This window comes from Agelaius tricolor, unplaced genomic scaffold, assembly GCF_023055355.1.
Source record: "Agelaius tricolor isolate 1412-34295 unplaced genomic scaffold, bAgeTri1.0.p SCAF_3, whole genome shotgun sequence".
Taxonomy (NCBI): Eukaryota; Metazoa; Chordata; class Aves; order Passeriformes; family Icteridae; genus Agelaius; species Agelaius tricolor.
In genome coordinates, this window is record NW_027269263.1 from 27855872 (window position 1) to 27880302 (window position 24431).

The 24431-nt window shown below is 39.6% G+C and overlaps 1 protein-coding gene across 1 annotated transcript in view; it reads left to right on the forward strand.

The window, feature by feature from the left end:
- The first annotated feature begins 2676 nt into the window (after positions 1 to 2676).
- KITLG (KIT ligand) overlaps positions 2677 to 24431 on the forward strand; it is a 56884-nt gene continuing 35129 nt past the window's right edge. Inside the window, exon 1 of the mRNA XM_071423309.1 lies at positions 2677 to 3135. Within this exon, the coding sequence (XP_071279410.1) occupies positions 3121 to 3135 (15 nt within the window). The 5' untranslated portion in view covers positions 2677 to 3120. The remainder of the gene's footprint in view (positions 3136 to 24431) is intronic.

Here is a 24431-nt window from a genome sequence, read left to right on the forward strand (position 1 = left end):
CGATTAGACGGGATTAGTGTGCTGTCTTTCTAATACTCACACACTGGTGTTTGCCTCCACAGCTTAAATGGTTTCATAGGAGAAATTTTTTCAATTTTCCAAGTTGACACAGAACACTTTTTAATCCAGCAATCTCAGCGGCCGAGGCTGGATGTCATCCTGCATATTCCCAAATTCCAGCTGTTCCAGCCAGCAGCCAAGCTAGCAACAGAATGAGTGCAGAGCTGAAGCTATGGAAAGCACAGCAGATATTCCATAAAATTACAAAATAAAAAAACATTTTAAGAGCCATTTAACAGCCATTTCTCAGCTGGTAAAGATGGTGAGGCTTTTCCATTCATGTTAGACTGGAAAGGCTTAATTTTCAGTTGCTGGTATTTCCATACAGGTCGAACAGTGTTCCTGGTGAGGACAATCCTGCTGAATGGGTGGAACTAAATCCTGTGAAGAGCTGGGATAACTAGCACTGTTTTCCATATCTTCCCTGTGAAGGAACAGGTTTGCACAAAACTATGACAGGGCCTGTGTGCACCCCCAAGCATTAAGAAATGCAAATAAGGTAGGCCATAGAAGACTAAATGTGGTTTGCAGTTGGCTTTGGAAAGCTACCAGTCAATGTACTAACCAGTCTACGGCTAATCACTTCTCACCCCTGGGAAATCAAAAGTTGGTACTATGTTGGAAACGGGCAAGACTAATAAAAACATGCTTACCTATGGGATACAGACACAAGATATTAATGAGTTTAAACTATTAAATTCTGAACTTCATAGAAAAGTCTTCCCAAACCAAACTGAGAACAGACAGTGTTAGCAGTAATACACTTGAAAATTGCAAACACAAAAGAAAGAGATGAAAAGGGCACTACTTCACTATAGTTGGGATTAAACACAAGGGCAGGTTCAAATAGTCAGATTGGGAAAGGAGAGAAAAGGTGTATGATGCCAGGGTGGTAAAGAAACTTAATTATGCCCAAGAGTGTTATTCACTCTGCACAGTTACCAATAATGCAACTGGATACAGGGCATCCACAAAATTTTTCCTGTCATGACTAATGGTGAACTGTGATAGAGTTCAACACAGAGAAAGACCAGAAGCGTTTTCCATAAGGCTGGTAACTGCTGCGAGAGACTGCTCTTTCACACTTTCCAGGCCTTCTCTGCAGGAGACTAAACTGGTCATCTGTTCTAAGGAGAAAATATGCCATAAAATTTTAATTTCCTGGCCCTATTTAGTTAAATGTGTAGACAGTGAAGGTGATTTGGTTGATCACTGCTAGATGATACACAAACCGCCCTTTCAGTGACTGAGGTCCTTGATTTCTTTTGTTGTTACAGGCTTCCTCCCTTTCACTGCTTACCTATTGCTTTAAAGGAAGAGACTATTTCTATATGCATATACAAGTCTGACAAATTCAGCTCAGTAACAATCATGAAATGCAAAAAAAAACTGACAAAAAGGGAATGAATCCATCAGTATTGTCATGCTGTAAAAGAAAATTATTGACCCATTTTCCTGTATTTGATGCAGAAGCAAAATGATATTAGATTTTTATCTGCAAAATTATATTAGATGTTTATCCAAATATATAGCAAAGTTGGGGATGAGTTCAAAACCTTTCTGTACCTGAACAGCTCACCTTTACTTTGGCTGAAATCAAGACTTTACAAAAACTTATCATTAATTCCAGGCAAATATTAGACTGACTTTCTAATGAAATCTCTTATTGTACACTCTGATCATGCCTAATCTCCTTTAGGAAATGACCATTGACTGGGTCAGACTATTCTTCCTTCACTTTAATGTTCTTTAAATTTCCACCTGGTATGGCTGTTTCAGGAGATACTAGTTCCATAAACCGCTCTGCATTCCATTTAATTCACACCCAAAATTTAATTCGTATTAACCTTGGGAGCTGCGTTCTCTAAAGAGGACTAAAATTCTGTGGCTACTGCTGTGATGGATTGGCCAGAAGACTCCAAGCAGTAAGTCAAGTCGCTTTTCCACACCCAACACTAATGCATTATTTACACGGGATGATGCAAATTGTAACAGCATGTAAAAAGACCCGCAGGATCACCTTTGAAGAAGCGTTAGGAGGCACTGCTCAACAATTTTTTCTGTGTCTGGAGCAGGTTACAGGAGTTTCTAAGCTCCAGCTGAAATGCTTATCCCAGTGCTTAACTTGCATTCACCGAGTATGGGAAAGCAGCCCCGGAATGGCAATGACAAGCCCAGGGCTGCCACCTCGGCCGTGCGCGCCGCAGCAGCGGCTGCTCCGCTGGGAGCACCGGGCACCGGCTGGGAGCCCCGCCAGCCTCCGAGCCCGCTGCCCTCCCCGCCGCGGGCCGAGCCGGCGTCCGGCGGCGGGTTCAGCCGGGGGGCACCCCCCTTTTCCCCAGCGAGGGTGGGGGGACCCAACCCAAGGACTGGGCTCGGCGCCCGCAGCCCGGCTGACCTCAAATGCCGCGGCGGCGTGCGGCTTCCCTGCACGCTGCCAGAGCTCACTCGGGCAGGGCCGGCGACCCCCGCCCCGCTCCCCGCGGTCGGCTGGGATCGCCTGTCCGGGCACCGCGGACGCCCCGGCACCGGCCGGGAGAAGCCCTCTGCACCCAGCCCCGGGGCCGGTACCCAGCGCCCCCCGCCCCGCATGCCCACACCCCCTCCGCATCCCCGCCCGCCCGCGGCCCCGCTCCCCTCCGGCGCTGGCGAGGGGCAGGCTCGGCTTGTTCCTGCCTCCAACTTGCCCCGAGTTAACTCGGGTTTCCCCCGCCCCGCAGGGTCTGCCTGGGCTCCCGGTCCTCCGGGAGGGCGGGAGGGAGGGGAAAGGCGTGTCCTGCCTGGGCTGCCGCCGCCGCCGCGGTTGGAGGCAGATCGGAGATATAAAAGACCTGGCCGGGGGCCGGCGGTGGCTTCAGTGAGCGCGGACGCTCAGGCCGTGGGGAGGGGGCGCAGCGGGGCGCGCGGAGCGGCGGCGGGACGGGCGGAGGCAGCGCGGGGCTCGCCGTGGGCAACCCCAATGCGTGGACTATCGGCTGCTGCATTATGCTGGAGCTACAGTTCCGCTGAAGGGAGTTTGCACACGGCCGGCTGGGCTGGACTGCAGCGCTGCCGTTCCTTATGAAGAAGGCACAAGTGAGTGCGGCCCGGCGGCGGCGGGGGCACCCACCTGCCCGCGGGCGGGGCTGCCCCGCGGCTCCCGGCGGCGCGGGGCCGGGACCGGGGCTGGGGCGGCGGGCGCGGAGGGGGCGCGGGCCGGGGCAGCCGCCGGGCGGGCAGTGCGCGTCCGCGGGGGCGGCGGCTCCCAGGCTGTCCGAGAGGCGGCGGGGGGAGACCCGCCGGGGGATGGGAGCCGCTGCCGCCGGGGAACGGGTTGGGGGAGCGACGTGAAGGGGAGAGAAAAAAAATACCGCCCGGTCTTGCCCTCGGCGTTCCGCAGCCCGTGGAAAAGTTGCAGCAAACGGCCGGACGAGCGGCCGAGCCTTGGGAGATCTCGGAAGGCACTGGGAAAAATTGCCGTAGTAAATCAGTTGTCTGTGTTTCCCTGACGAGTGCGAGAACATGAAATAATCGGGGGCAGCAGTGCAGTGGCTGCGTTCCCGGTGTCTCCCCGCACGCCGCTCCCGCGTGCGGCGCCGGGCGGGTGCTGTGGGAACCCCGGCATTTCGCCCTTCGTCCTCCCGCATCCCTCCGGGAAGTGCCGCTGCGGGGGCCCTTGCCATTATCTCTGCAGGTTCTGTAGAGATTTCAGTCACTATGCTGTGCGTTTTTTAGAAGGAAGCAAGGGACAGATATGAGTGGAAAATTGTAACAAGAAGTGGCTCAAGGAAAATCTAACGGGAGAAAGTTAAAGGCTGGACTTCGCAAGGTGCCGATAGCCTCAATCCGGGCAGACCCCAGCGAGAGCCAGGACTGCTCCGGGAGAGAACAATGCGTGAACACGCACACCGCTGCTTCTGCGCTGGGGGCTTTTCCCTCCTCCTACATTGCTGCGTTAGAAGCGAGATACTTTATGCCCTCGTCTGTTTCTTGGCAATTGCTGGGTCACCTACACACCAGTGAAGACACTTGAGAAGTCACTGGAAAAGACATAAAACATATTTTAAAAAAAGATCTTACCAAAGCATTTTGGGTAGTTAAATAATTTTTCAAGAGACGAGAGGAATTAGAAATACTCACATTCTGAAATATTTAAATCTCACCTGACCGAAGCACTGGAGAATGTACCCATGTTTAAGAACTTAAAACTTGGAGACTTAATTTTTGTGATTCTGAAGTACACTGGGGTTTCATCTTAAGTTATCAGCTCTGAATTTTAGCAATGTGTATCCATTGCTGTTTTTCACATTAGATTACTATAGATGCCTTGAACAAAGATGTTTGAGACCCTGTATACACAATTCTTTAAATGTACTGAATAGATTATTAATTGTGAAGGGTCTCTTAAAGTCTGAGAGCCATGTTTATGTGTTTACGAATGAAGATTTATGAGTGGAAGCAGTGAAGCATTTATTACATTTGAACTGTAAACTTATAAAAATCAACAGACTACTTTTGCAAATTCAGAGCAAAGCAGGAACAATCCATCTCTCCCAGTAAACTGGGAAAGACAGGCAGTCTTGGCATTCAGGACCATATGGCTTGACTCAGGGGCTCACAAGCTGTAGCCTGTGGAACAGCTTCTTGTCATGGTGGTGAAGCATCTGTCAGCCTTCAAGCAGTTATACTTTCTGCTTTTTGGAGGCACTGACAGACTCCTAGTTCTCCAAAGGGTTGTTTCCTGTATTTTAAGGAGTAGCAAACAAATGTGATACCAAACCATTAATCATTCCAAGGGGATCAGAGCAGGACATACTTCAAGAAGACTTAACCATTAATACCATGAAGGCCCTGCGCAAAGCGAGCGAGCAAGTGAAGTGGGTACAAGGAAGAGAACTTAAGCACATGAGGGCACTTGACAAATTACAAAGTAAATCTTAATCTATATGCTCTCTATGGCTACTTCAGTCATTGTCTAGACTGGTAACTGTCGTAATGGAAAGAACAAGATCAGAAAACTGGGAAACAGGTTAATATTTCTTACAATAAAGTATTCTGCAATAGACATAGTACAGAAAGCAAGAACCACACACTCGCTGAGCCTTGCAAACACTTGGTTATGCCCGGATATTGTTTAAAATAAATCAGGGATTTTGATCTTTGAGATGATGTTGCACAGTGATAATATATAAGTAGTGCAGCTGAAGGAGTAGCTGAGTCATACGTCAGTACAACGAAAGTGCTGAAAGAAGAGTCCTGTTGAGTGCTAGACTCAATGTGAGCAAGTTGGTCTGTTTATTTAAATCAATCTTAACCTGAGAAACCACAGGAACTGCAGGAGCACATTCCCCAACAGTGTCAGTCCTGGAAGTGATGTTTATGAAACTCCGTGCTTTGATGGACACATAACCCCCCCTGTTTTAAACATACCAACACCTGGATTTTTCTTTGTAAGTCATGATTTCCTTAAAGAAGTGATTAAGCATTTAGGGTTCAGTCATACAAATCCTTTTTCAATGAGGCTATTTTCATGAATTAATCTTATTGAAGGATTACTTGGATGAGAGGATTTGTAGGCTTAACTACTTAGTAATTAAAACTATTATCAGAAGTGAGTTTATGTCCTTTTGCATGCTAATATGACAACAAATAAAATATCACTGATGTCTGGACAGCCTTTTACAATTTGAATAAAACAGGGTTAGTGATGCCAGTGTGATATGATCTTGCAAATACATGTAGCAGTTTTCTGATTTGCTTGCTCTTTGTGTGATTTGAAGACAACCTAAATAGGATTAAGTTACTAAGAAATATGTTGCAAAGAGGGGTCACCTGTAGGGTAGCTCTGAAGGCTGATAAGGTATCACAGATACATGGTTCAGGCACTTGATCTCCTGCAGTAAGTTAGATGCACATCCTCTTAGAAACCTCAGTATTGAAAGTGTCTTAGATTTCAGCAGAGCTTTCTACCTCTGATCGTGTGCATTATTGTTGGCAGTTAAATTACTATCTTAGGTTGTCCTATCTGTATGTTTGGGTCACTAAAGTGGAAGCCTCTGTAGAAATTATTGTGGATCGGTACCTGGAAAAAGAATTAGTACTTAAATTGGCACTTCTACTCTCCTATCAGCAGGCTAAATCAGAGATGCAAATCAGATACCTGATACCTTGGTGTGAGCTTGATTTTAGGTGAAATAGTGACTTCTGATCAGTCTTTCTTGCTCATTCTGCAAAAAAATTAGCACTAGGAACTGGAAGATATTTGGAGCTCATGGCAGGTATAGATCTGATGCTCATTAAATAGAAAAAGAGAATTTTCTGTAGCCAGAAAGATGCTGTGCTATTCATATTAGGCAATGGACTAAGGTCTCTGTTCCCCTGGTTTTGACTCTGCTCACGGGAAGCCAGTTTGTAAGTACTGCAGCTGGAAAGAACATCCTGGAATAAAGAGTGGTATGGAGAATAAACAACAGATGACCTTGAAAGATTTAGGGGTGGGGGAGCATTTTCTAAGGACTGTTTAGTGATACTTTTATTGATTTCTTTGCTTTTATTATGCGCCTGCAAGTTTTTATCTCTGTGAACTATTTAGCACGCGGCTTTGTCGTTTAAAGTGAGGCCAGTAACCCAGTCTTCTCCTGACCCAGTTTTGCCATTGCACTGAGATCTGTTTTTTCCCTTTATGCACTGCATGTCAGTCCTTCAGGTACGGCTCTGCAAGCTGACAGTGCTATTCTCCAAGTTTTGTTATGTGATTTAATGGTATGCTGGCTCATGTAATCACCATATTGTATGAAAGTTAAGAGTTGGCAAGATGCAGCCCTTGGCTTCGGATGGGCAATGCTCAGTATGCAGCATGTAAACACAACACCCATTTATTAGAAGCAAAGGAGGGAAAAATCTCCTTACACAATTCCATTTGAGTGTTGTGGGAGCTGACATGAAAACGAAAGTGTTTGTTCTCGCCCTGGTCTTTGGTGTGCCAAACCTGAGATTAGTCAGCCTTTTAAACACACTGTAAAACCACTTGTTTTTTGTTGGTTGTGTTTTTCTCCATGTGTTTGTGGGTAAAGGAGATGGATGAATGTAAGGTGAGTGGCAAGGGGTAGCGCTTCTCTTTTAGTTGTGTTGTTGGGCCCATGTTTGTATTGCCAACCCAGTCATATGTAAACCTGCAAAACTGACTTTTCGTAAATATTACCGATGCTGAAATAACTGGCTGCAGGGGGCATGTGAAACACAGACTTCTTTGCTGGATGGTTTTACTAATTGACAAATGTAAATAGTATCAGACATCTATTAGTATGTGAATGAAAGTATGAGAAAACAAAAATGGTGTTAAGTATTTTATTTTATTAAAGCTGGTAGCATGTGCAGTATCAGACGTCATTGATAGTATGATAATGAAGACATTAATTCTACTGTATGTCTGAATAAAAGCCAGTTTTGGAGGTCAGATTTATGAACACTTTGGATCATATTAGTGTAGAAGATAATTGTCATCTGATTTCCTACACTTATCTAATAACCTCTGGGTGAATGATTGGTTGCTGTTTCTGTTTAAACGAGGTTCAAATTATACAAGGTAGATGAATACAGTAATGATTTTAAATCTCATTAGGAATTTTCTGCTCTATATGTGTTTTTCCATTATTGTTGCTGTGTGGAGCAGAGCTAATTTTTTGTGCAAGGTGAAAATAGCATCAGGTCTAGCATCAGCAAGATACCACTGCAGGTATTGCCTGAAGAAGTCACTTATGGTTCTCACTGCTGTGCAGCCATACTGTGGAGCACACTGTTTTGCAAAGTGGGGAGGTAAATGCTGATTTTCGAGCTATTTCATCACCACTTGAAGCAACAGTAAAGTGAGACCATGTGGTGCAGGCTTGGGGGACTGAGTGCAGGCTCCTCTGTTGCAGGGCCAATTGCCAACTGCTGCTTCACGGTGATCAGTGCTCCTGGAAGGATCTCTCAAGCAGCTCTTCTGAAAGGTCACCTTTCACTTACCTCCCAGCCCTAAACTTTCATTGCTGCTAAAGAACACTTGGTTCTTTTTCTTTTTCTTCACTTTTGCTGAAAAACCTACTCAATGGAGAAAATTGAGTTTAGGACCCTCAAGATCATATTTAGCCCAAGCCACAAGAGCCACCCTTTCTCCCACCTGTATGACAGTCATTCACATGTACTTGTTAATGTCCCAGTGAAGAACTTCTAGGAGTCCAGTTAGGTATTTCAGTCCTCTTCTACCTTCACTGGCTTCTCACTGGTTTTAGGCAGCAGAGCTGGGAAGTCAGAGAGAGGTGTTGTGTCCTGGCAGCCTTGGAGCTGGGCCAGGAGGTGGGCTACACTCTTCAGCTTAGACTGATGCTCTGCAAAGTATGCAGGTTTAGTCTGGGCTGTCACAAAAGCAAGCATGCATGGTCTACAGCAATTAACTCTGAGTTTGTGAACAACTTTGATTCAATCCAGACTGAAAAGCTAATCTAGAAAAATTTACGTGAGCATACGCACTAGAGTGAGAGAGACACACGTTCACATATTTTCTTGGGTAGCATCCTAAGTCTCTGGGAAGCTTCTGACTATCTAGTTTATCTTGTTGAAGCTGTTCTGTTGAAGGTTTATTTGTTCAATCTTGAGGGTGGCTTACATATGAGCTAAGAATGTGGGGGAGACTGTATTTCAGACCTCAACTCCTAATTCACAGTTTGTGAATCATGCCACCCTCTGAACCTCCATTCAGAAAGATTTAAGCATTTTCAAGTCAGAGTCTGAAAATACCAGTCTGTCTGTCATATCTGTTCTTGTAGCTTGGCCAATCCCACGTGACTGAACCTGGCTTCAATCACCTTAAATGTCTTAGTAACAATAAACCCTTATCCAGTGTCTTATTTAGCAGGCCTTCTGCCTTTCATTTGTTCTGCTGCCATGACCTCCAGGAGCATCAGTTTACTGACAATTAAAGCCAAGAATAAATTTAGTCCAATTAGCTCTGTCATCTCTTCTTTAGATATACTTTGAGAAGTTTTTAGAAGCACCCTAAATACAGCTTTAGAGATATGTGAAGAGTATGCAGTGTATTTCCTGTGGACCTAAATTCTGCATTTGCTGTGGCTGGAATCTCTGTACTTGATGTAGTCAGGATGACTTGTAGTGATGACCTTCCAGTGTCTTTCCTCCTAAATGAATTACACTGTTTTGTAACTTTTCTCATGAGCTTATGCTTGCTTTGTAGCAGCAGACCAAGGTATGTCTTCCTTTTATGTTTGCAGCATGATACATCATTACTGGATAGATTCTTTGGTCTGTTTAGTAACACATGATCTCTTAATTACTTTTGGAAAAAAGTTATTCTGGCAGTATAAGTCAGACTGTAAAACCAAGTTGTGCATGTCCTGGCAATCTATCTCTGTTTAGAACACAAAATGAACTCTGTGCAAAGCATACAGCAGCTCTTTTTGTAAGACTTGTTCCAGGACAAAAGAATGAACTTGATGATGTGTATATAACAACATTCTGAAAATGTGGTGTAATACACTGATATAAAAATTTCATTTAAAAGAAATTAATATAATATATTTAAACTTTAATATTATATTAGTGTACAATACTGATATAAAATACTATATAATGTTTGATATTATAAAGTGTCTGTAATGTGGAGGGTTTAAATTGTGTAGGAAAGTTTCTTCCACCATTTCATGTTGGTCCAAAAAAATTCCTGTCTCTTTAGAGAGATTTCATAATTCTATAAAATGGGAGTATGATACCAAGGTGCTGGCTTTTGTGGTCTAACTGAAGTAAGACATTAAGGAGTCAGGCATGATAAATTTAAATTAATAATATGCTGTATATATGCAAAATAATTCACTAAATGAAAAGAAGTGCTTAGAAATTTAGGGAGGTTGAAATTTAAACACGCTAATAGTCTGTTGTAAAAAAGTCCTAAGTTCCAGCCCTCTAATTTCCACCCTTCATTTACTCATTATTAAGTGAACTCAGCAAAATTTGTCTTTTGCATTAAATAGCAAGCAGACAATATTATGCATTATGTCTTTAAGCTGATACAGATCTGAATGTCAGTTCTTCCTGAGATTTGTTTTTCTTTTACTACTTTGAAGCATGCAGGAATAGGAGCATTAGTCAGCCAAATGAATTTAGGAAGCTTGTATAACAGTGCTTGGCACCCTCTTTCGTTCGGATTCAAAAACATGTTCCTGAATAAACAGAGCTTTTCGGTGGTTATTTTAAAAAGGAGGGAAAAAATGTATCTCCAGTATTCATAATTGGTGTCTTTTTCAAGTTACTGTGCTTCAGCACTGTGTGCATTGCATTTCTGTTCTAACAGCAAAAACTACCAGTGCTGTATTTGACACCAGTTTAAATGATTCTGATGGATGTTGCTTTATTTTCTAGGAAATGCAAATTTTTCATATAAACTGTAAATTTAATTACTGTCACTGAAGGTGCTTTGATCTTCTGTTTTATAATCCCTGACAAAGAATGTGCCCTAGGTTTGCTATGCACTCTCTAAAAATTCTGGCCATAATTGTAGTATGTTCCAAACTGTTTAGATGTATTTCTTCAGTGTTTGTACCATTAATAGTGCAATACTAGCCAGTGTTTCAGGCTACTAAAATCAATGAAAAACTTGCTATTTTTAAAAATTGACTCCAATCTCAAGTCGGATGGTGTTCACAGTACTCCATCCATTTTCTTCTGGATTTTTTTTTCTTATCCTCATAGCTCAAGGCCACATCTGAAAATGTCAGCAAGTTTATCACCTCTTCCCCTCAAGACAGAAAATACCTTCATTTCTTTGTGCGGCTTTCCCACCATCTGCTGTGTTTAAGTTGGTGTCCTCACCTCTGCCAACAGCACTTCTGCACTTCCAGTATCCACAGTACTGAAGGTGTGTCTATCAGCATCTTGTTTGCTCACATACACCTTAAGCTTCATCTCCAGTGTATGTTCTCTATATTTTTTCTGGCATTTTTATTTCCCATTACCTTTTGAGGCCCGCTTCAAATATTAGTCCTCTGAATAACCTGTTGTCACTGTATTTTGTATCATCTGTGGAAACAAAGTGTCTCTTCGGACAGGATTAGAATGAATCCATTGTTCTGTGGAATATATTGGTTTTTTTGTTTTAAAACACTTGCAAGCTATTATTACAGTTAGGAAGAGTCCTCTGAAATACTGCTCTGCCATTTCTAGAAGTGACAATACTTTTTTTCTCTGTAAAGTCAGTAATTTTCTTAATACATTAAGAAACTCTTGCTTTTTTTTGTTTGTTTGTTTTTTTCTTTTAATGGTCAGATACTTATTGAGACCAAATGAAATCCTTTTAGAAGTATTTGGTATTGCCTTCCCCTGTGTGTCTCAGCTCTGTTACCTAACCAAGCGAGAAATACCTGATCTGGTGCTTTCATTTTCCTTTTAAAAAGTTCTGGTCTAATAAGCTCTTTAAATAATTGAAGAATAATTGAAGTGAACTTCTATCTTCTCATTCAGTGCATTAAAAAAAATAAATCTCTTCTCACATGCAGGTTTTAGAGATCAACTAAACATTTGCCAGTAATGGTCAGATTCTCTACAGTACTGTTGATCATTTCCCACTGTAACAGAATGTTGTTGACATTTGCAAATGGCCTGAGACATATGTGAAGTTAATCTGCTTTTAGCCTACTAAAATCTGGTTCATTTCTATTGAAACAAGTCAATTCCATCCAAGAATACTATTTCAGTTACTGTTGAATTAGTACCTGTTCAAAGTGCTATTTGTCAAACGATTATGTTCTTTTTGGGTTTATTCACTATGAAGGAGCCGTCTTCTTAACATACACATTCAATTACTTATTTCAAAGTAAATAGTGCAATTCCTGTAAAACTGGGAAGATTTTTTTCTCCTGTAAAAATTGATAAGTGTCACTCAAGTAAACTTGCTAAAAATTATATCAATTATGAAAATGCATAACTAGTCACTGGAACTTTAGAGTACAGACATTGAAAAGTAAATGAGGATATTTACACTAATATCTGAGGATATTACACTATCCGCTCTGAGGATATTTACACTAATCTTCTCAAAAATGGGTTACATTTTCTGTGAGATTAATTATGGAAGCCAAAGAAATTTCATAATCGGCTAGGCAAATTATGGGTCTTCTTTAATAAGAATGATCCTAGGAAGCATTTGAGAACTAAGTGTAAAAATAATCCAAGAAACCATATTATATTGTGTCAATATTTGTATGAATTTTCTATCAGCACATCTGTAACAAAGATTCTATTGAACCTGTACCAGAATAATTTCACTACTGACAGTTGCCATTCTTTCTAATTCACATGAATACTTTTGACCAAATGTAAAGCTCTGTATCACACTATATGTGATTTACAATTCCATTTTTTAATGAGTAACCCCTGTGAAAGTTATCAGTAAAAGTAAATTTAAAATAGCTGTTTTTTCAAAGTATTGTGTTTTGTTGTATTGTTGCAGATGCTGTGAGAATAGCTAATATTTAATCTCAGTTATTTAACTAAATTGATAATACTTTGTTACTGGTGTAAGAGTCATGTTTCATGGGCATTTGTACCTAATAGGCATTTATATTTCTTCAAAATTGTACAGACTTAGGGAGCTTTTTTTCTTAGATTTTTTTTCTGTCCAGTTATGTGTGTATTTCCATAGTGTAAGCTGAATGATTTAACTTCGTTTTGGAATGCTTACCCCACAATTTCTGTGAGTTTTTTGTAAGGAAAGCCACAAGTAGAGCTTCAGGTTTAAGATTAGATATTTACAGTTCTCTCTAGTTAGCATAACTCAAACAAAAACATCAAGATACCATGTAAATGACATTCATATTAATTCTGTAGTCACAACTCTGTGATTATGAAGTTAGCTGGGATTTATCCTGTGTCTCTTAATTGTAAGCTGAGAGCACTTGCATCTTGGTATATATCGTAGTAATGTGCTTGTTCTTCCTGGACATATAGCAGAATTGTGGGGAAACACTGGAATACCAGAAACACTTTGATGGAGTTTGTCATTGTTAGTCTATACAAATCCCAATCAAAACCAAAAACAAGCAAGACAAGAAGAAAAAAAACAACAAACAAACAAAAAAAAACCCTCTAAACCCACACACAAACCACCAGGATATTAAAAATATAGTTGTGTGAACAGATGTAAAGATAAGGGCAGGATATAAATTGTAAGTTGGGTTAATTTTAACGTAAAGACAAGGTGATTATAACTTCATAGATATAGGTGAACATAGTGGTTTTTAATTTTCTTAAATATATAGTACCTCTTAACACATTAAATCTTAATTCTTGTCTTTAGAATTAATGAATATGTCCAGAGTTAAAAAGAATTTTTCTTACCAGTTTGCCTCTATTGTTGCATTGCTAGAGATCTTGCTGTATTTAATTTGCTTGGTAGAAGGCAGATGGGAACTCTGTATTAATAGTGTTCAATGAAAGGAATAGAAAAGCCCAGTTCCTGTAAAAGAAATGCATTCAATGCATGAAATATATTTGTGTTTCAAAATGGATGAACAAGGGGAAAGAATGGAAATTACTTATTTAGATTCTTAAAACATAAAGGCCTAATAAAAAACTTACGTAGCCCCACAGTGTATCTCTTTTATCTTAACAGTTTAAGGGGAAAAAAATTAATTAGGACAGAAAGCAAAGTGTAGGAACAAGTCATTAATTTGTAACATGGCGATAACCTAAAAGGTAATGTTCTCTAATTGTCAGTAACCTCATATAGTTCAATCTTGTAATAGGGTTCACAGATTCATGACAACATGTGCAAGCTACATAAATTACTCAGGTTAATTGAAACTAAAAGAGATTCTGAGGAACTTTGTAAAGGTTTAGAGGAGATGGGAGAACAGATGGTGTGATGGCAAGTGGAGTTTGTTGTGTTGAAGAGCAAGGGGGATGCATTTTGGAAGGAATGTTTTGAACTAATTGTAACTGAATTAATAAAGGCCATTTCAATTACTTCTGAAAGCTACTTACAAGCTCTTATTTATGTTCTTGTAGCAATGCTTGGTCAGGAAAATTATTGAAAAATCCCTATATTGTGCCCATAGTAGAACAAATCAGACAGAATGTTGGGATGCAGTAGGAGCAGAAAGAGAAATTTGAAAGTGGAGTGCTTTTATGATAGTGTTCATCAGCCATCCCAAAAAAAGTTCTAGTTTTTCCCATTGAAAAAAAGAGCATAACAGAAATAGGGATCTTAAAATAGGCAAAAGCATTATAAGGGAGCAATTTGCATATGGTGAGAGACTGAAAGTTGATTGCAAGAAACTACTGAATGATATGCAGAAAGTAGTAGAGAGAATGATTGCTGGATGTTACTGATCCTTTCTTGGTATAAGAATAAATAAATATTTAACAGAAGAGGCTAAAACTGGCAATGCTGCCTTAACACCAAATTACCACTCTGGAAAGGTTTTGGACACTAGATATAATATGGCTTGAAATGCAGCTTGATATATGTTAGAGCAAGCCCAAGAGGTCACATCCAGAAAGGGGTAGCCCTAGTCTTCTCATCCTTGCACATCTCATCTCCTCCTCCGCTCATTCCTCAGGGATTACTTTTTGTCTCTCAGCTGAATTGGCTAGTCACTGACTTTGAATTTACTGGCTTGCTTAGGGGTCGGGTGAATGTCAGAGGGAGGGAAGCGGCAGAGAAGGAGCCCTCTCTCAGCAGCAGGGAGCTGTTAGTTGGCTTCAGACCATCTCATTAGCCTCGACTGAAAAAAAAGGGATTACACCCTTAAGTAAGTAAAACGCCGTGGTTATTTCAGTTTACACTCTGTGCATGAAATGTTTCTTATCTTCTAATTCATGCAATTCAGGAGAAATTTTTATATAGGCAATGCATTCTGTAAATCTGAATTATCAGGTTTCTTCAGTTTTCCGTGGGCACCAGACTAATCATGTACTGATCTGACACTTCTTATTTTTCAAATCTTCATTGCCTTAATTGTACAAGTCAGGTTTGGCCTAATTATAAACTCAGTTTCATATACAACCATCTGCCAAAACTACCATCTGTAACAATTCAGCCTTTAGCTTGGAGGAAAGGAAAACATTTTTAAGATATATTGTAGCTGAACTTCAACTACATGGGAAAGTAATGACAGCTGAGATGTTTATACTGAAAGATTGTTCTTTTACCATGTGACTATCAATGGTGAGAAGTCAAAATTTTAAACTTGTTGCACGGCTCTAGCCATTGAAAACCAGTGGAGTTTCCATGCACCATCCCTGAAAGATACTCTTGTACAGCACTTCCGTGTTAGCAGGAAAAAACACTTAAAAGTGTGCCCACTTTTAGAGGTGTATAGGAATTAAAAATATGCTTGAGTTTCTGATGCAGTAATGCAGTTGCTGGATTTTTGTGTTAAAGGAAGCATTTTGATCAGTCTCACCCCATTTTTGCTACCTTAAACTTACATTTTCCTGGAAAAATGTTACACATGAGTTGAAATTCTTAAAATGGCCATTCTGACAATTTGCTTTCTTAAAAAAACCCAGCAACATATGCCCCAGGAAATAATTTCAGACAGAATTTATAGAATTAACAATGGCATGATGCATTTTAGTACATCTTGAAAAAGGAATTTACGCTTGTTTTCTACTGTAAAAATATGCAGTTAGAATAATAATAACAACTTTTTTCATATGCCAATATTTTTGGCATACGAAAATGCTTTTGGTTTAGATCAAAAACCTGAAAAAAATATTGTTGGTTTTTCTTACTAATATACTAATGTAATTACTTTAAGACAAGGCATAATGTGTTTGTAATTCCAGCTTGCTGAGGTAAATGGCTTATTGGCTGCCTAGTGCTTACGTTGTCTTGCAAGCATACTTAAATGTTTTGAAGATTAGTTTCTAATTTGATGTGTCTCTTACCTTATTTGTCTGCAGTCTCACAGGCTTCAAGGCATTTGAGAATAATCTCATACATTGGTCTATTGCTTTGGATAAATATTCTTTTCACAAAAAAACATAGATCCATTATTAATGCACTTATATTCTAATAACAGTGTAAATGTAATGTATCCTTTTACAGATCATTACCTTAAAGCTAAATTGTTCACTTTGGTTTTGTATATGTATAGGAAGACATGCAATTCAAATTATGTAGGAAATAAAATGCTTTCTGACATAGGAGAGAACTGAGTTGAAATCAGGATCTGGAAAAAGTTATGGCATTTTGTGAGGCTGTTTTCCCTGGTAGAAAGTGTTTTAAACCTGATTTTGTCTTACTCTGTGTTATTTGGAAACAGCTAAGATAAACTTGTATGAATCTCACAGACCTTTCTTGGAGCACTACTAGTATGTGCAGCTTAGTTTCTCAGGTAAACTGATAAGAAGTACATATTCAAGATCTAGTGAAACTTCAGAAATGCATAGTTTTAGGGGAAGTGGAAGTCTAGCAGTGTTTTTGTGATCAGCTTAATGAAACTTTGTTTGGTTATTGACAAATATGGAATCATGGGCTCTTAAGTTTTTGAATGGTAAGGTTTAAACTTACACATTTCCCAGGGAAATACCTTGACAGACATTATGCTGGCTAATGGTCAGGTAACTACTGTACCAAGAAATGCTCTGTACAAAGAACAGAATTTTTGTTGGGACAAAGATGTTCAACATGTTGAGAGTCCTCAGGGGTTTTCTTGTATCTCTTGATGAAGGAAGATGAAAACTTAAAACCAAGGACAGGAGATGCAGGTTTCATTTTTCACTTTTTTGGTTTTTTAGTATGCTGACTCTTAAGCGGCTTGCCTGTAAATACTTTTAATCTTTTCCCCTACCAAAGTATCTTACCAAAACCTTTGGCAGTTTTTGTAAAAATTAACTATGGATAGTTGCTAAAGTGTCCATAGGGGCTGTTTATGGGACCAGAAGCTGACTTGATTGCCTAACAACATTTTGTTTGAAACCGACAAAACATAATATGGAAAGGATTATGTATTTTATTTAAATCTCAAACTGTTTCTGGCAAACAAGACACTGTTTTGTTGAATTTTCCTCATTCATCTTCTTATGGCACAGTGTACAAGGTGCTTGTAAAACATAGCATTTAATCTGTAAAGTCATGTTTCTAAATCATGAATGGCTCATCATTAATAGACATTATGTGGTATAAAGTAAATTTTGTGATGAAAAATAGTGAGAAGGAGCAGAAACGCAGGCTTCACTATGGAAGACCATAACCTTGCCCCATTTCTGCAGCTGAGTTGTGTAATGGCACTCCCTCATGCTACAGGAGATCAATATGTTCAAAATACTTTTCATCCTTTATACATGCCCCAAGGTAATAATTTAGGTTTAAAATAATGCTTATAAAAGCATCTTTTGAATTCTGAAAGAATAAATAACAGTTTTTATTACTTATGTTTAAAATGTTAGGTATCACTACTGATGATAGGAGGAAACCTAAAATATCTGTTATTTATTTCCCAAGAGATCCAAGATTTAATATAGCTGTAGAGAAGAATGACCTTCTTTCATCAGTGTTGTAGCTGGTGTTGAAAACTTTCACCACGGGCCTGGCGAACTATCTGATTGGTTGGTTGTTTTATTTTTTTAAATCTCTTTGTCCTGGTTTGAGCAGGGATGGAGGTAATTTTCTTCCTAATAACTGATATAGCGTTGTGTTTTGGATTTAGTGTGAGAATAGTGTTGATGACATGCTGAGGTTTTTAGTTGTTGCTAAGTAGAGTTTGCCCTAAGTCAAAGACTTCTCAGCTTCTCGTGCCCTGCCAGTGAGAAGGCGGGAGAGGCACAAGAATCTGAGAGGGGACACAGCCAGGGCAGGTGACCCAAACTGGCCAGAGGGACATTCCATGGCATGTGGCATCATGCTCACCATGTACATGGGGGAAAGCTGGCTGAGGGCCTCTGCTGCTTGGGAACTGGCAGGTCAGCAGGTGAGGAATGTTTGAATTGTGCATTACTAGTTTTGTATATTCTAATTATTTCGTTACTATTGTTACCATTAGTATTTTCTTCTTTTTATCTCCCCTTAAACTGTCTTGATCTCAGCCTATGGGTTTTCTCAATTTTATTCTTCAATTCTCTCCCAGATCCCACTGGGGAGGAAGAGTGAATGAGCAGCTGTATAGTGCTTAAGTTGCCTTCTGGGGTTAAACCACAACACTCTTCAAAATACAAAATCACTTTCCTCGCCAGCATACATGTTACATCATAATTTGGAAAGTTCTCAACTGGGGCTTTTGGGGGATCAAAGTGAAAACTTTTTATTTCCTGTTTCAAACCTTTTTAAGTTGATGCAGGTGCTGCTGTCTGGAATATATCCAAAGAAGCCAGCTTTTGTGAAAAGTAGATTGGGTATACTTTTTATGTCAACAGTTACTTATCAATGGGAGAAACTGCTCTGACTAATGAGGAGAGATCCCATTTAAAGGTTGCATGACTTAGTGTAGGTTTGTTTGTCTTCACTTCAGAAGCAACCACCTGGTTGGATGCTGCACCCATTGAGACAGTTGTAACAATACTCAGTAAGAGTTAGGGCAATCCTATATTTACACTTTCTGGAGAGGAGAGTCTGTGAAACTAAGATACTGTAGAAAGCAAATAAATAAAATTTGTAATCTGAGAAGAGCTAAGAGAGAAAATTTTGTTTATTTCCGTGAGATCTGGGGGGAGTTTATGTTGCTTTTTTGTCATGAAGCAATGAAAGTCAAATGGACTTTTTTATTATGCATAGCAAAGACTCAAATAGTAGGGTTGATTTTTATAAGTACGTAAAGACGACACACCAGAAAGATGGGACTATGAATGCACAAACAAAGGAGCAGCGTTTCCATGATATAAACCCTGTCACTTACACTGGACTGTACCAGGCTTTTACCATCAGAACAGAAGATCTGGGATAATTTCCCAAGATTCACTTAAGATCCTCTGTTCAGTTCTGAACACCTCACTACAAGGAAGACACTGAGGTGCTGGAGCATGTCCATAGAAAGGCAGCAGAGCTGATGAAGGCTCTGGAGCACAAGTCTTAAGAGAAATAGCTGAGGGAGCTGGGCAGCTGTTTTGCCTGGAGAAAAGGGAGCTCAGGAGAGTGATCAGCTCTCTACAGTGACCTGAAAGGAGTTTGTAGCCAGGTGAGAATTGATCTCTTCTCCCAAGTAGAGCAACAGAACAAGAGGAAATGGCCTCAAGTTGTGCCATGGAGAGTTTAGATTAGACATTAGGAAAAATTTCTTCACCAAAATAATGGCCAACCACTGGCACAGGCTGCCCAGGGAAGTGGTTGAGTTATCAGGCCTGGAGGTATTTTAAAGATGTATAGATGTGATGCTTTGAGACATGATTTAGTGGTGGCAATGCTCAGTTAACAGTTGGACTTGATCTTAGAGGTATTTTCCAACCTGAATGATTCTGTGAATATCCCTCCAATCCCTCTTCACTCCACTCTTTCTATTTCGTTTTATCCAGTTCTGTTAAAAATATAAGCTATCTAATCAAAGGAGTGGGATACAAAAAATGTAATCTAGACCCTATGTATCCCAGGGGTTACCTGAAGCCCACAGTGTCTTTGAAAACTGATACCTGCTGTGGTATGGGGCAGATAAAGTTACCGAAGAGATTTATGCTCCAAGAATACCAGTCTTCTGAATGTCTGTCAAAGAGGACTGTCTAGACCTATCCCTGTATGTTGGAATTCAGGTTAGTAATATCATTTGCCTTTAGTAGCAGATGATGACAAAGCCATTCTGAATGGACTGCAGAGGACCATATTTTGCACATGTTTGGCATGAGACCTTCTCAATGAGAGAGGGACTGAGGAAAGCTTCTGGGGCTGGATCCCATGATCTTTATCATGATAAAAACCATATCATTAAGACAAACTCTATTTCCTCAGCTTATTCTGAGTGTTCTTGTAGACCACTAATGTAGACAGCAACTATAAAAAGTCTGGAAATGAAAAGTCTTTCAATATATAGTACAATACTGATGTGAAAAATTGTCATCCATCAGCACTGTCAAAGCTTATACTGGTGTTGGCATATCAAAGACCTCCAAACTGTTCTTTAATCACAGCTAAGCTTGTAATTATATAAATGTAATACAGTTAAGGTAGGAGCTTGAAACACTGTCTCGACTATACTGGCATCTAGTTTCAGTCTGTGTTCAGCAATTACCCTTTTGTAACGAGGTCTCAATATCAAGCAGGTCAGAGAAATTAGTTCTGGATTTATATCCTTATAAACATACAGCCTAGCAGGGATGTTATAAAAAAAATTCTGACTCGAGAAACAGAACAGTGTCTTTCTGAGAATGTCTTTGGTTTAAAACCAAGTTGACAATTCTGTGATTTAAATTTCGAAAATCATCCCCTGCTTATATAAAAAAGTATAAAAGAATTCGAAAGAAAGAAAGAAAAAGTGCCTAAATTCCGTTTAATTTTGTATAAGTATTTTTTCCCTGATGTTTGCTTTTCACAGGCTTGAGCATGAACTGAAAATTCTTCAGATTAATAATGCAGTTTATTATCTAGCAAAGTTTCTGTGCATGAAAGACTAAGAATCCACTTATGATTTTTTACTTCATACTGAGAATGATATAGGAGGACATTTTCATTATGTACATGAGTTCTGGTGTATGCCAAGTATCAAAATAGCTGTTTTCACTTTTCTACATGATTTTATTTATTTTAATTTATTTTGCAAGTGTAATAGTTCTTCCAACCCAAACAACATATAATTTGTAGCAGATGGTAAGAATTAAATATCCAGTACAGAATTTCTATAACAAGTCTTATTTCCTTTCCTTTACTGGTGCTTAAAAGTCTAAGATTAGAGAAGATTGCTTGGTATATATTTTCATTATAATTCAAAAGAATATTTCATATAGTGGAATTTTTTTTTGTATGAATTTGGCAAACAAGCAAGACCTCTGAAATAGATCTTTAGAAAAAAATGTTTAATTAAGTATTTTATCCAAGAGACTGTCTTTTCATTCCCTGAGGATGACAGATCATCCACCTCCATATAGTGTGAGGAGCTTTTCCTCCCTGCAAAGATAATTTTATCTTATGTTGCCTTCCCTTTTAAATTACTTAAAAATGCCATTGGGTCTATGCTAGAATTCCGTAAGTTCCCAGTAGGGAAAAAAAAAAGACAACTTCCTTTTTGAAGTTTGTGGGAGGTTTTGTTGAGTCAACTGAAGTCTGGTTGTCTGCTAATTTCTGTTTTGATTGTGCATGTATTTGGATCCCAGTGCTTTTTTTCACAGGACAAGAAATTATTGGCCTTTATCACTCTATAGACAGAAAGATGAAAAATTTCAGTATCAATCCTGGATGTTTGCTATGGAATTTTACAAGAAGTGGAAAAGGAAATCTCTTGCCAGTACACATGTCCTAAAAAGACTGCTAAGTGCAGGACCTCTGGAGATCCTGATAATCTCTGATTCTGATTTTATAGGAAGATTTCTTTCAAAATATAGAAGTTTTTAAATTCTTATCCTTTCTTCCAGCTGAAACACTTCTGTCCTTTAAATCTCCTGGCTCTTTTACTTGAACTAGAATGCCACCTGATGGATTATTATCAGTAAATATTTATTCAGACGCTTTTAACACGAGTTCCAGAGGCAACATTCATATATAATTACCTGTCTCTTGGTAACTTCACTTCCCAGTACTTGGGAACTAAACAAACTGGCTGTCATCCAGGACAAGTTTAAGATGCATGGAAACTGCCTGAATCCCTGATTGTCAAGTGAGATTAAAGAGTGGACAAAATTTATTATGGATCAGATAACATTTTTAAAAAACCAGAGTTTATATTTTTAGAACAGCCAAATATTTTGCAATGGTATCATTATAGAGATTGAAAATAAATATGTTAATTTACACATTAATTTACAAAAAAGACTTTTTTGTAGTTTACTGAATGTAATTGCAAAATACCTGAATTGCATTGATTTGCAAGGCAAACTCTCTATCACTTTACAGTTCTTGCTTATCACATCCATCTTGGTTTCAACTGAAACACACAAACCAAACTCAGCAGGAGTTTGGGTGCTCCTTACCAAGTGTGCAGCTGCACATTGGCTGGAGCAGCCAGCTACTTCTGTCAACAAGAGCTACAAGGGGTAGAGGATAATAGCAGTTGGCCTGAGGTCATATGAAATGAAGTTGGCATATAGTCTTAAGCAGCTTCCCGGTTTTCCCAAGGTCTGGATGGTGGGAAAGAATGGTGTGACTCATCATTTTCTCAGCACGGTTAAGACTATATATCTTAAATTTGTCTGATTCAGGAAATGTGAATAGATGTGAATAACTTGGCAGAGCTAGAGAATGGTTTCTCCTTCCAGCTAAAAAAGAAAAATATTGGAGAAAAAGTAGTTCTGCATTAGCACTTAACAGGTTTGGGACTGCCTTTTATCCATTGACCTGAATAAAATTATTTCCAGTTCATTAAGAGTGTACCTTAGGAAGGGAACTGGCCTATAAGCATCTGAATGCAGCAATTGGCTTTGCAAAAGCAATTGGCTTTGCTTCTGCACATATGGCTGGTGGAGTCTAGCAAGTGCCACTTTAACATTTTGCCACCAAATGAACAGTGAGATGAAAACTCCCATTCTTGACATTCTAGAGGAGTCCCCTGTGGTCACACAAGTGAGTGCAAAGGCATTCTAGGAGTCCCCTGTGAATATACACCTGAGTGTAAAGGTGTGGGGGAAGAGCTTCTAGGGTTGGGAAAGTCACAGAAAAGCAAATACAGTATTGCCACAAAAAGATCAAACAGCTATGAAAGCAGCTTGCCTGTTGAACTCATTTGAATGTAGGTAGCAACGGCGCCTCTCCCTGCTTATATTTGTGGCATGAACTTGCTAATTTCCTTCCCCTTAACCCCTTGAAATACCCTCATGTTATGTATTTTAGATATTATATGCAGAACTGAGTAGAAATATACTGTGTTTTGTAAACAACCAAATATATGTTCAAATATTTTGTGTCCAAAACATTCTAAAACTTACTTTGAAAAAGAGTTGTTATTAGTATTTTTATAGTCTGTGTTTAAATGCAAATGCAGAAAAATATCTCTGACACTCTGTGTTGCTTACTTTTACCATCGTACTCCTTATTACACATCGTTGTTAAAGAAATAAAGAGTGGTATCAGTCACTAGAAAAGTATGTATCTGGATTTTGTAATCATAACTAAGCATGAAGCGTGTGATCCAGAGATTTTTAGGTGTCTCACCACCGCAGAGTGACTCACTGAGCTGGAGTTATGCATTTTGTTCATTGGACTGCCAAAAGGTTGTTCAGGAAAACTCACAAGTTGACTGGGGAGCTTCGCAGAAGTTAGGGTGCCCAGATGGAAGAGCATGTGTGAGACAAGGATACACACAGACATGGTGATGTCTCTTCAGTGAACATGTCTATTTTTCTACATATTGGCTTGACAATGTAAAATGCATAAATGTTGTGAAAAATAAGGGTCAAGAGTACCCAGTATACCCCTCGTTTGCCCCTTTTAGCCAGGAAGCCATAATAGACAGGAAATCAGCTCCAGTGTAGATGTGTAGATGTGGCACTTGGGGACGTGGTTTGCTGGTGGATTTGGCAGTGCTGGGTTTATGGTTGGACTTGATGATCTTAGAGGTCTTTTCCAACCTAAATGAATCTATGACTCCATGGTAATTACAAGGTAGATATATCAGAGAATCCCAGCTCACCTCCCATGAGTTGGAATGACCTTGGTTGCAGGCAACGTAACCCAGGTCTGTCACTCAGAGAGAACTCCAGTTGATAGGCTATTGTATTTGCTGAGACTAGGGCCAGTTTTGGTGGTTAGGGGGTCTTCACTAGACTTAATCCTTAACTATGCTTTATTCTGCAGTGCTGGTTTCAGCTACTCTGAAGTAATTTCCTGGGTACTTGAGAATGTGCAGGGGACATTGCCAGTTCCAAATGTGCTTGCCAAGTACTTCATTGTTCCAGAACTAGGTGGTCTTAAGTGGGTGACTTCTTTTTCCACACTTAACTCACTTTTTCGGGGGCTTGAGAAACATTTAGTACTCTAAGCACTATTTAGGTATGGACATGTTGGGTATTTAAGTTAGCACTGCCATTTGCAGTGTGAAGGTGTCACTGAATACCATGGAAATTGTAATTGGATTACATTCTGTATAAATGCTCTTCTTTCATTTAAAGATTTTTCTATTCTGGCAGTTAATTTCTTAATTGGTTTAAGACAGTTCTTCCATGACTTTAATTATTTAATCTCTATCACAGCTAGATAACTAAATAGACCTAGGAAAAATTACTGTGCTTCTATGCATCTGGATGCTTTGTGCTTTAAAAAAAATAGCAAA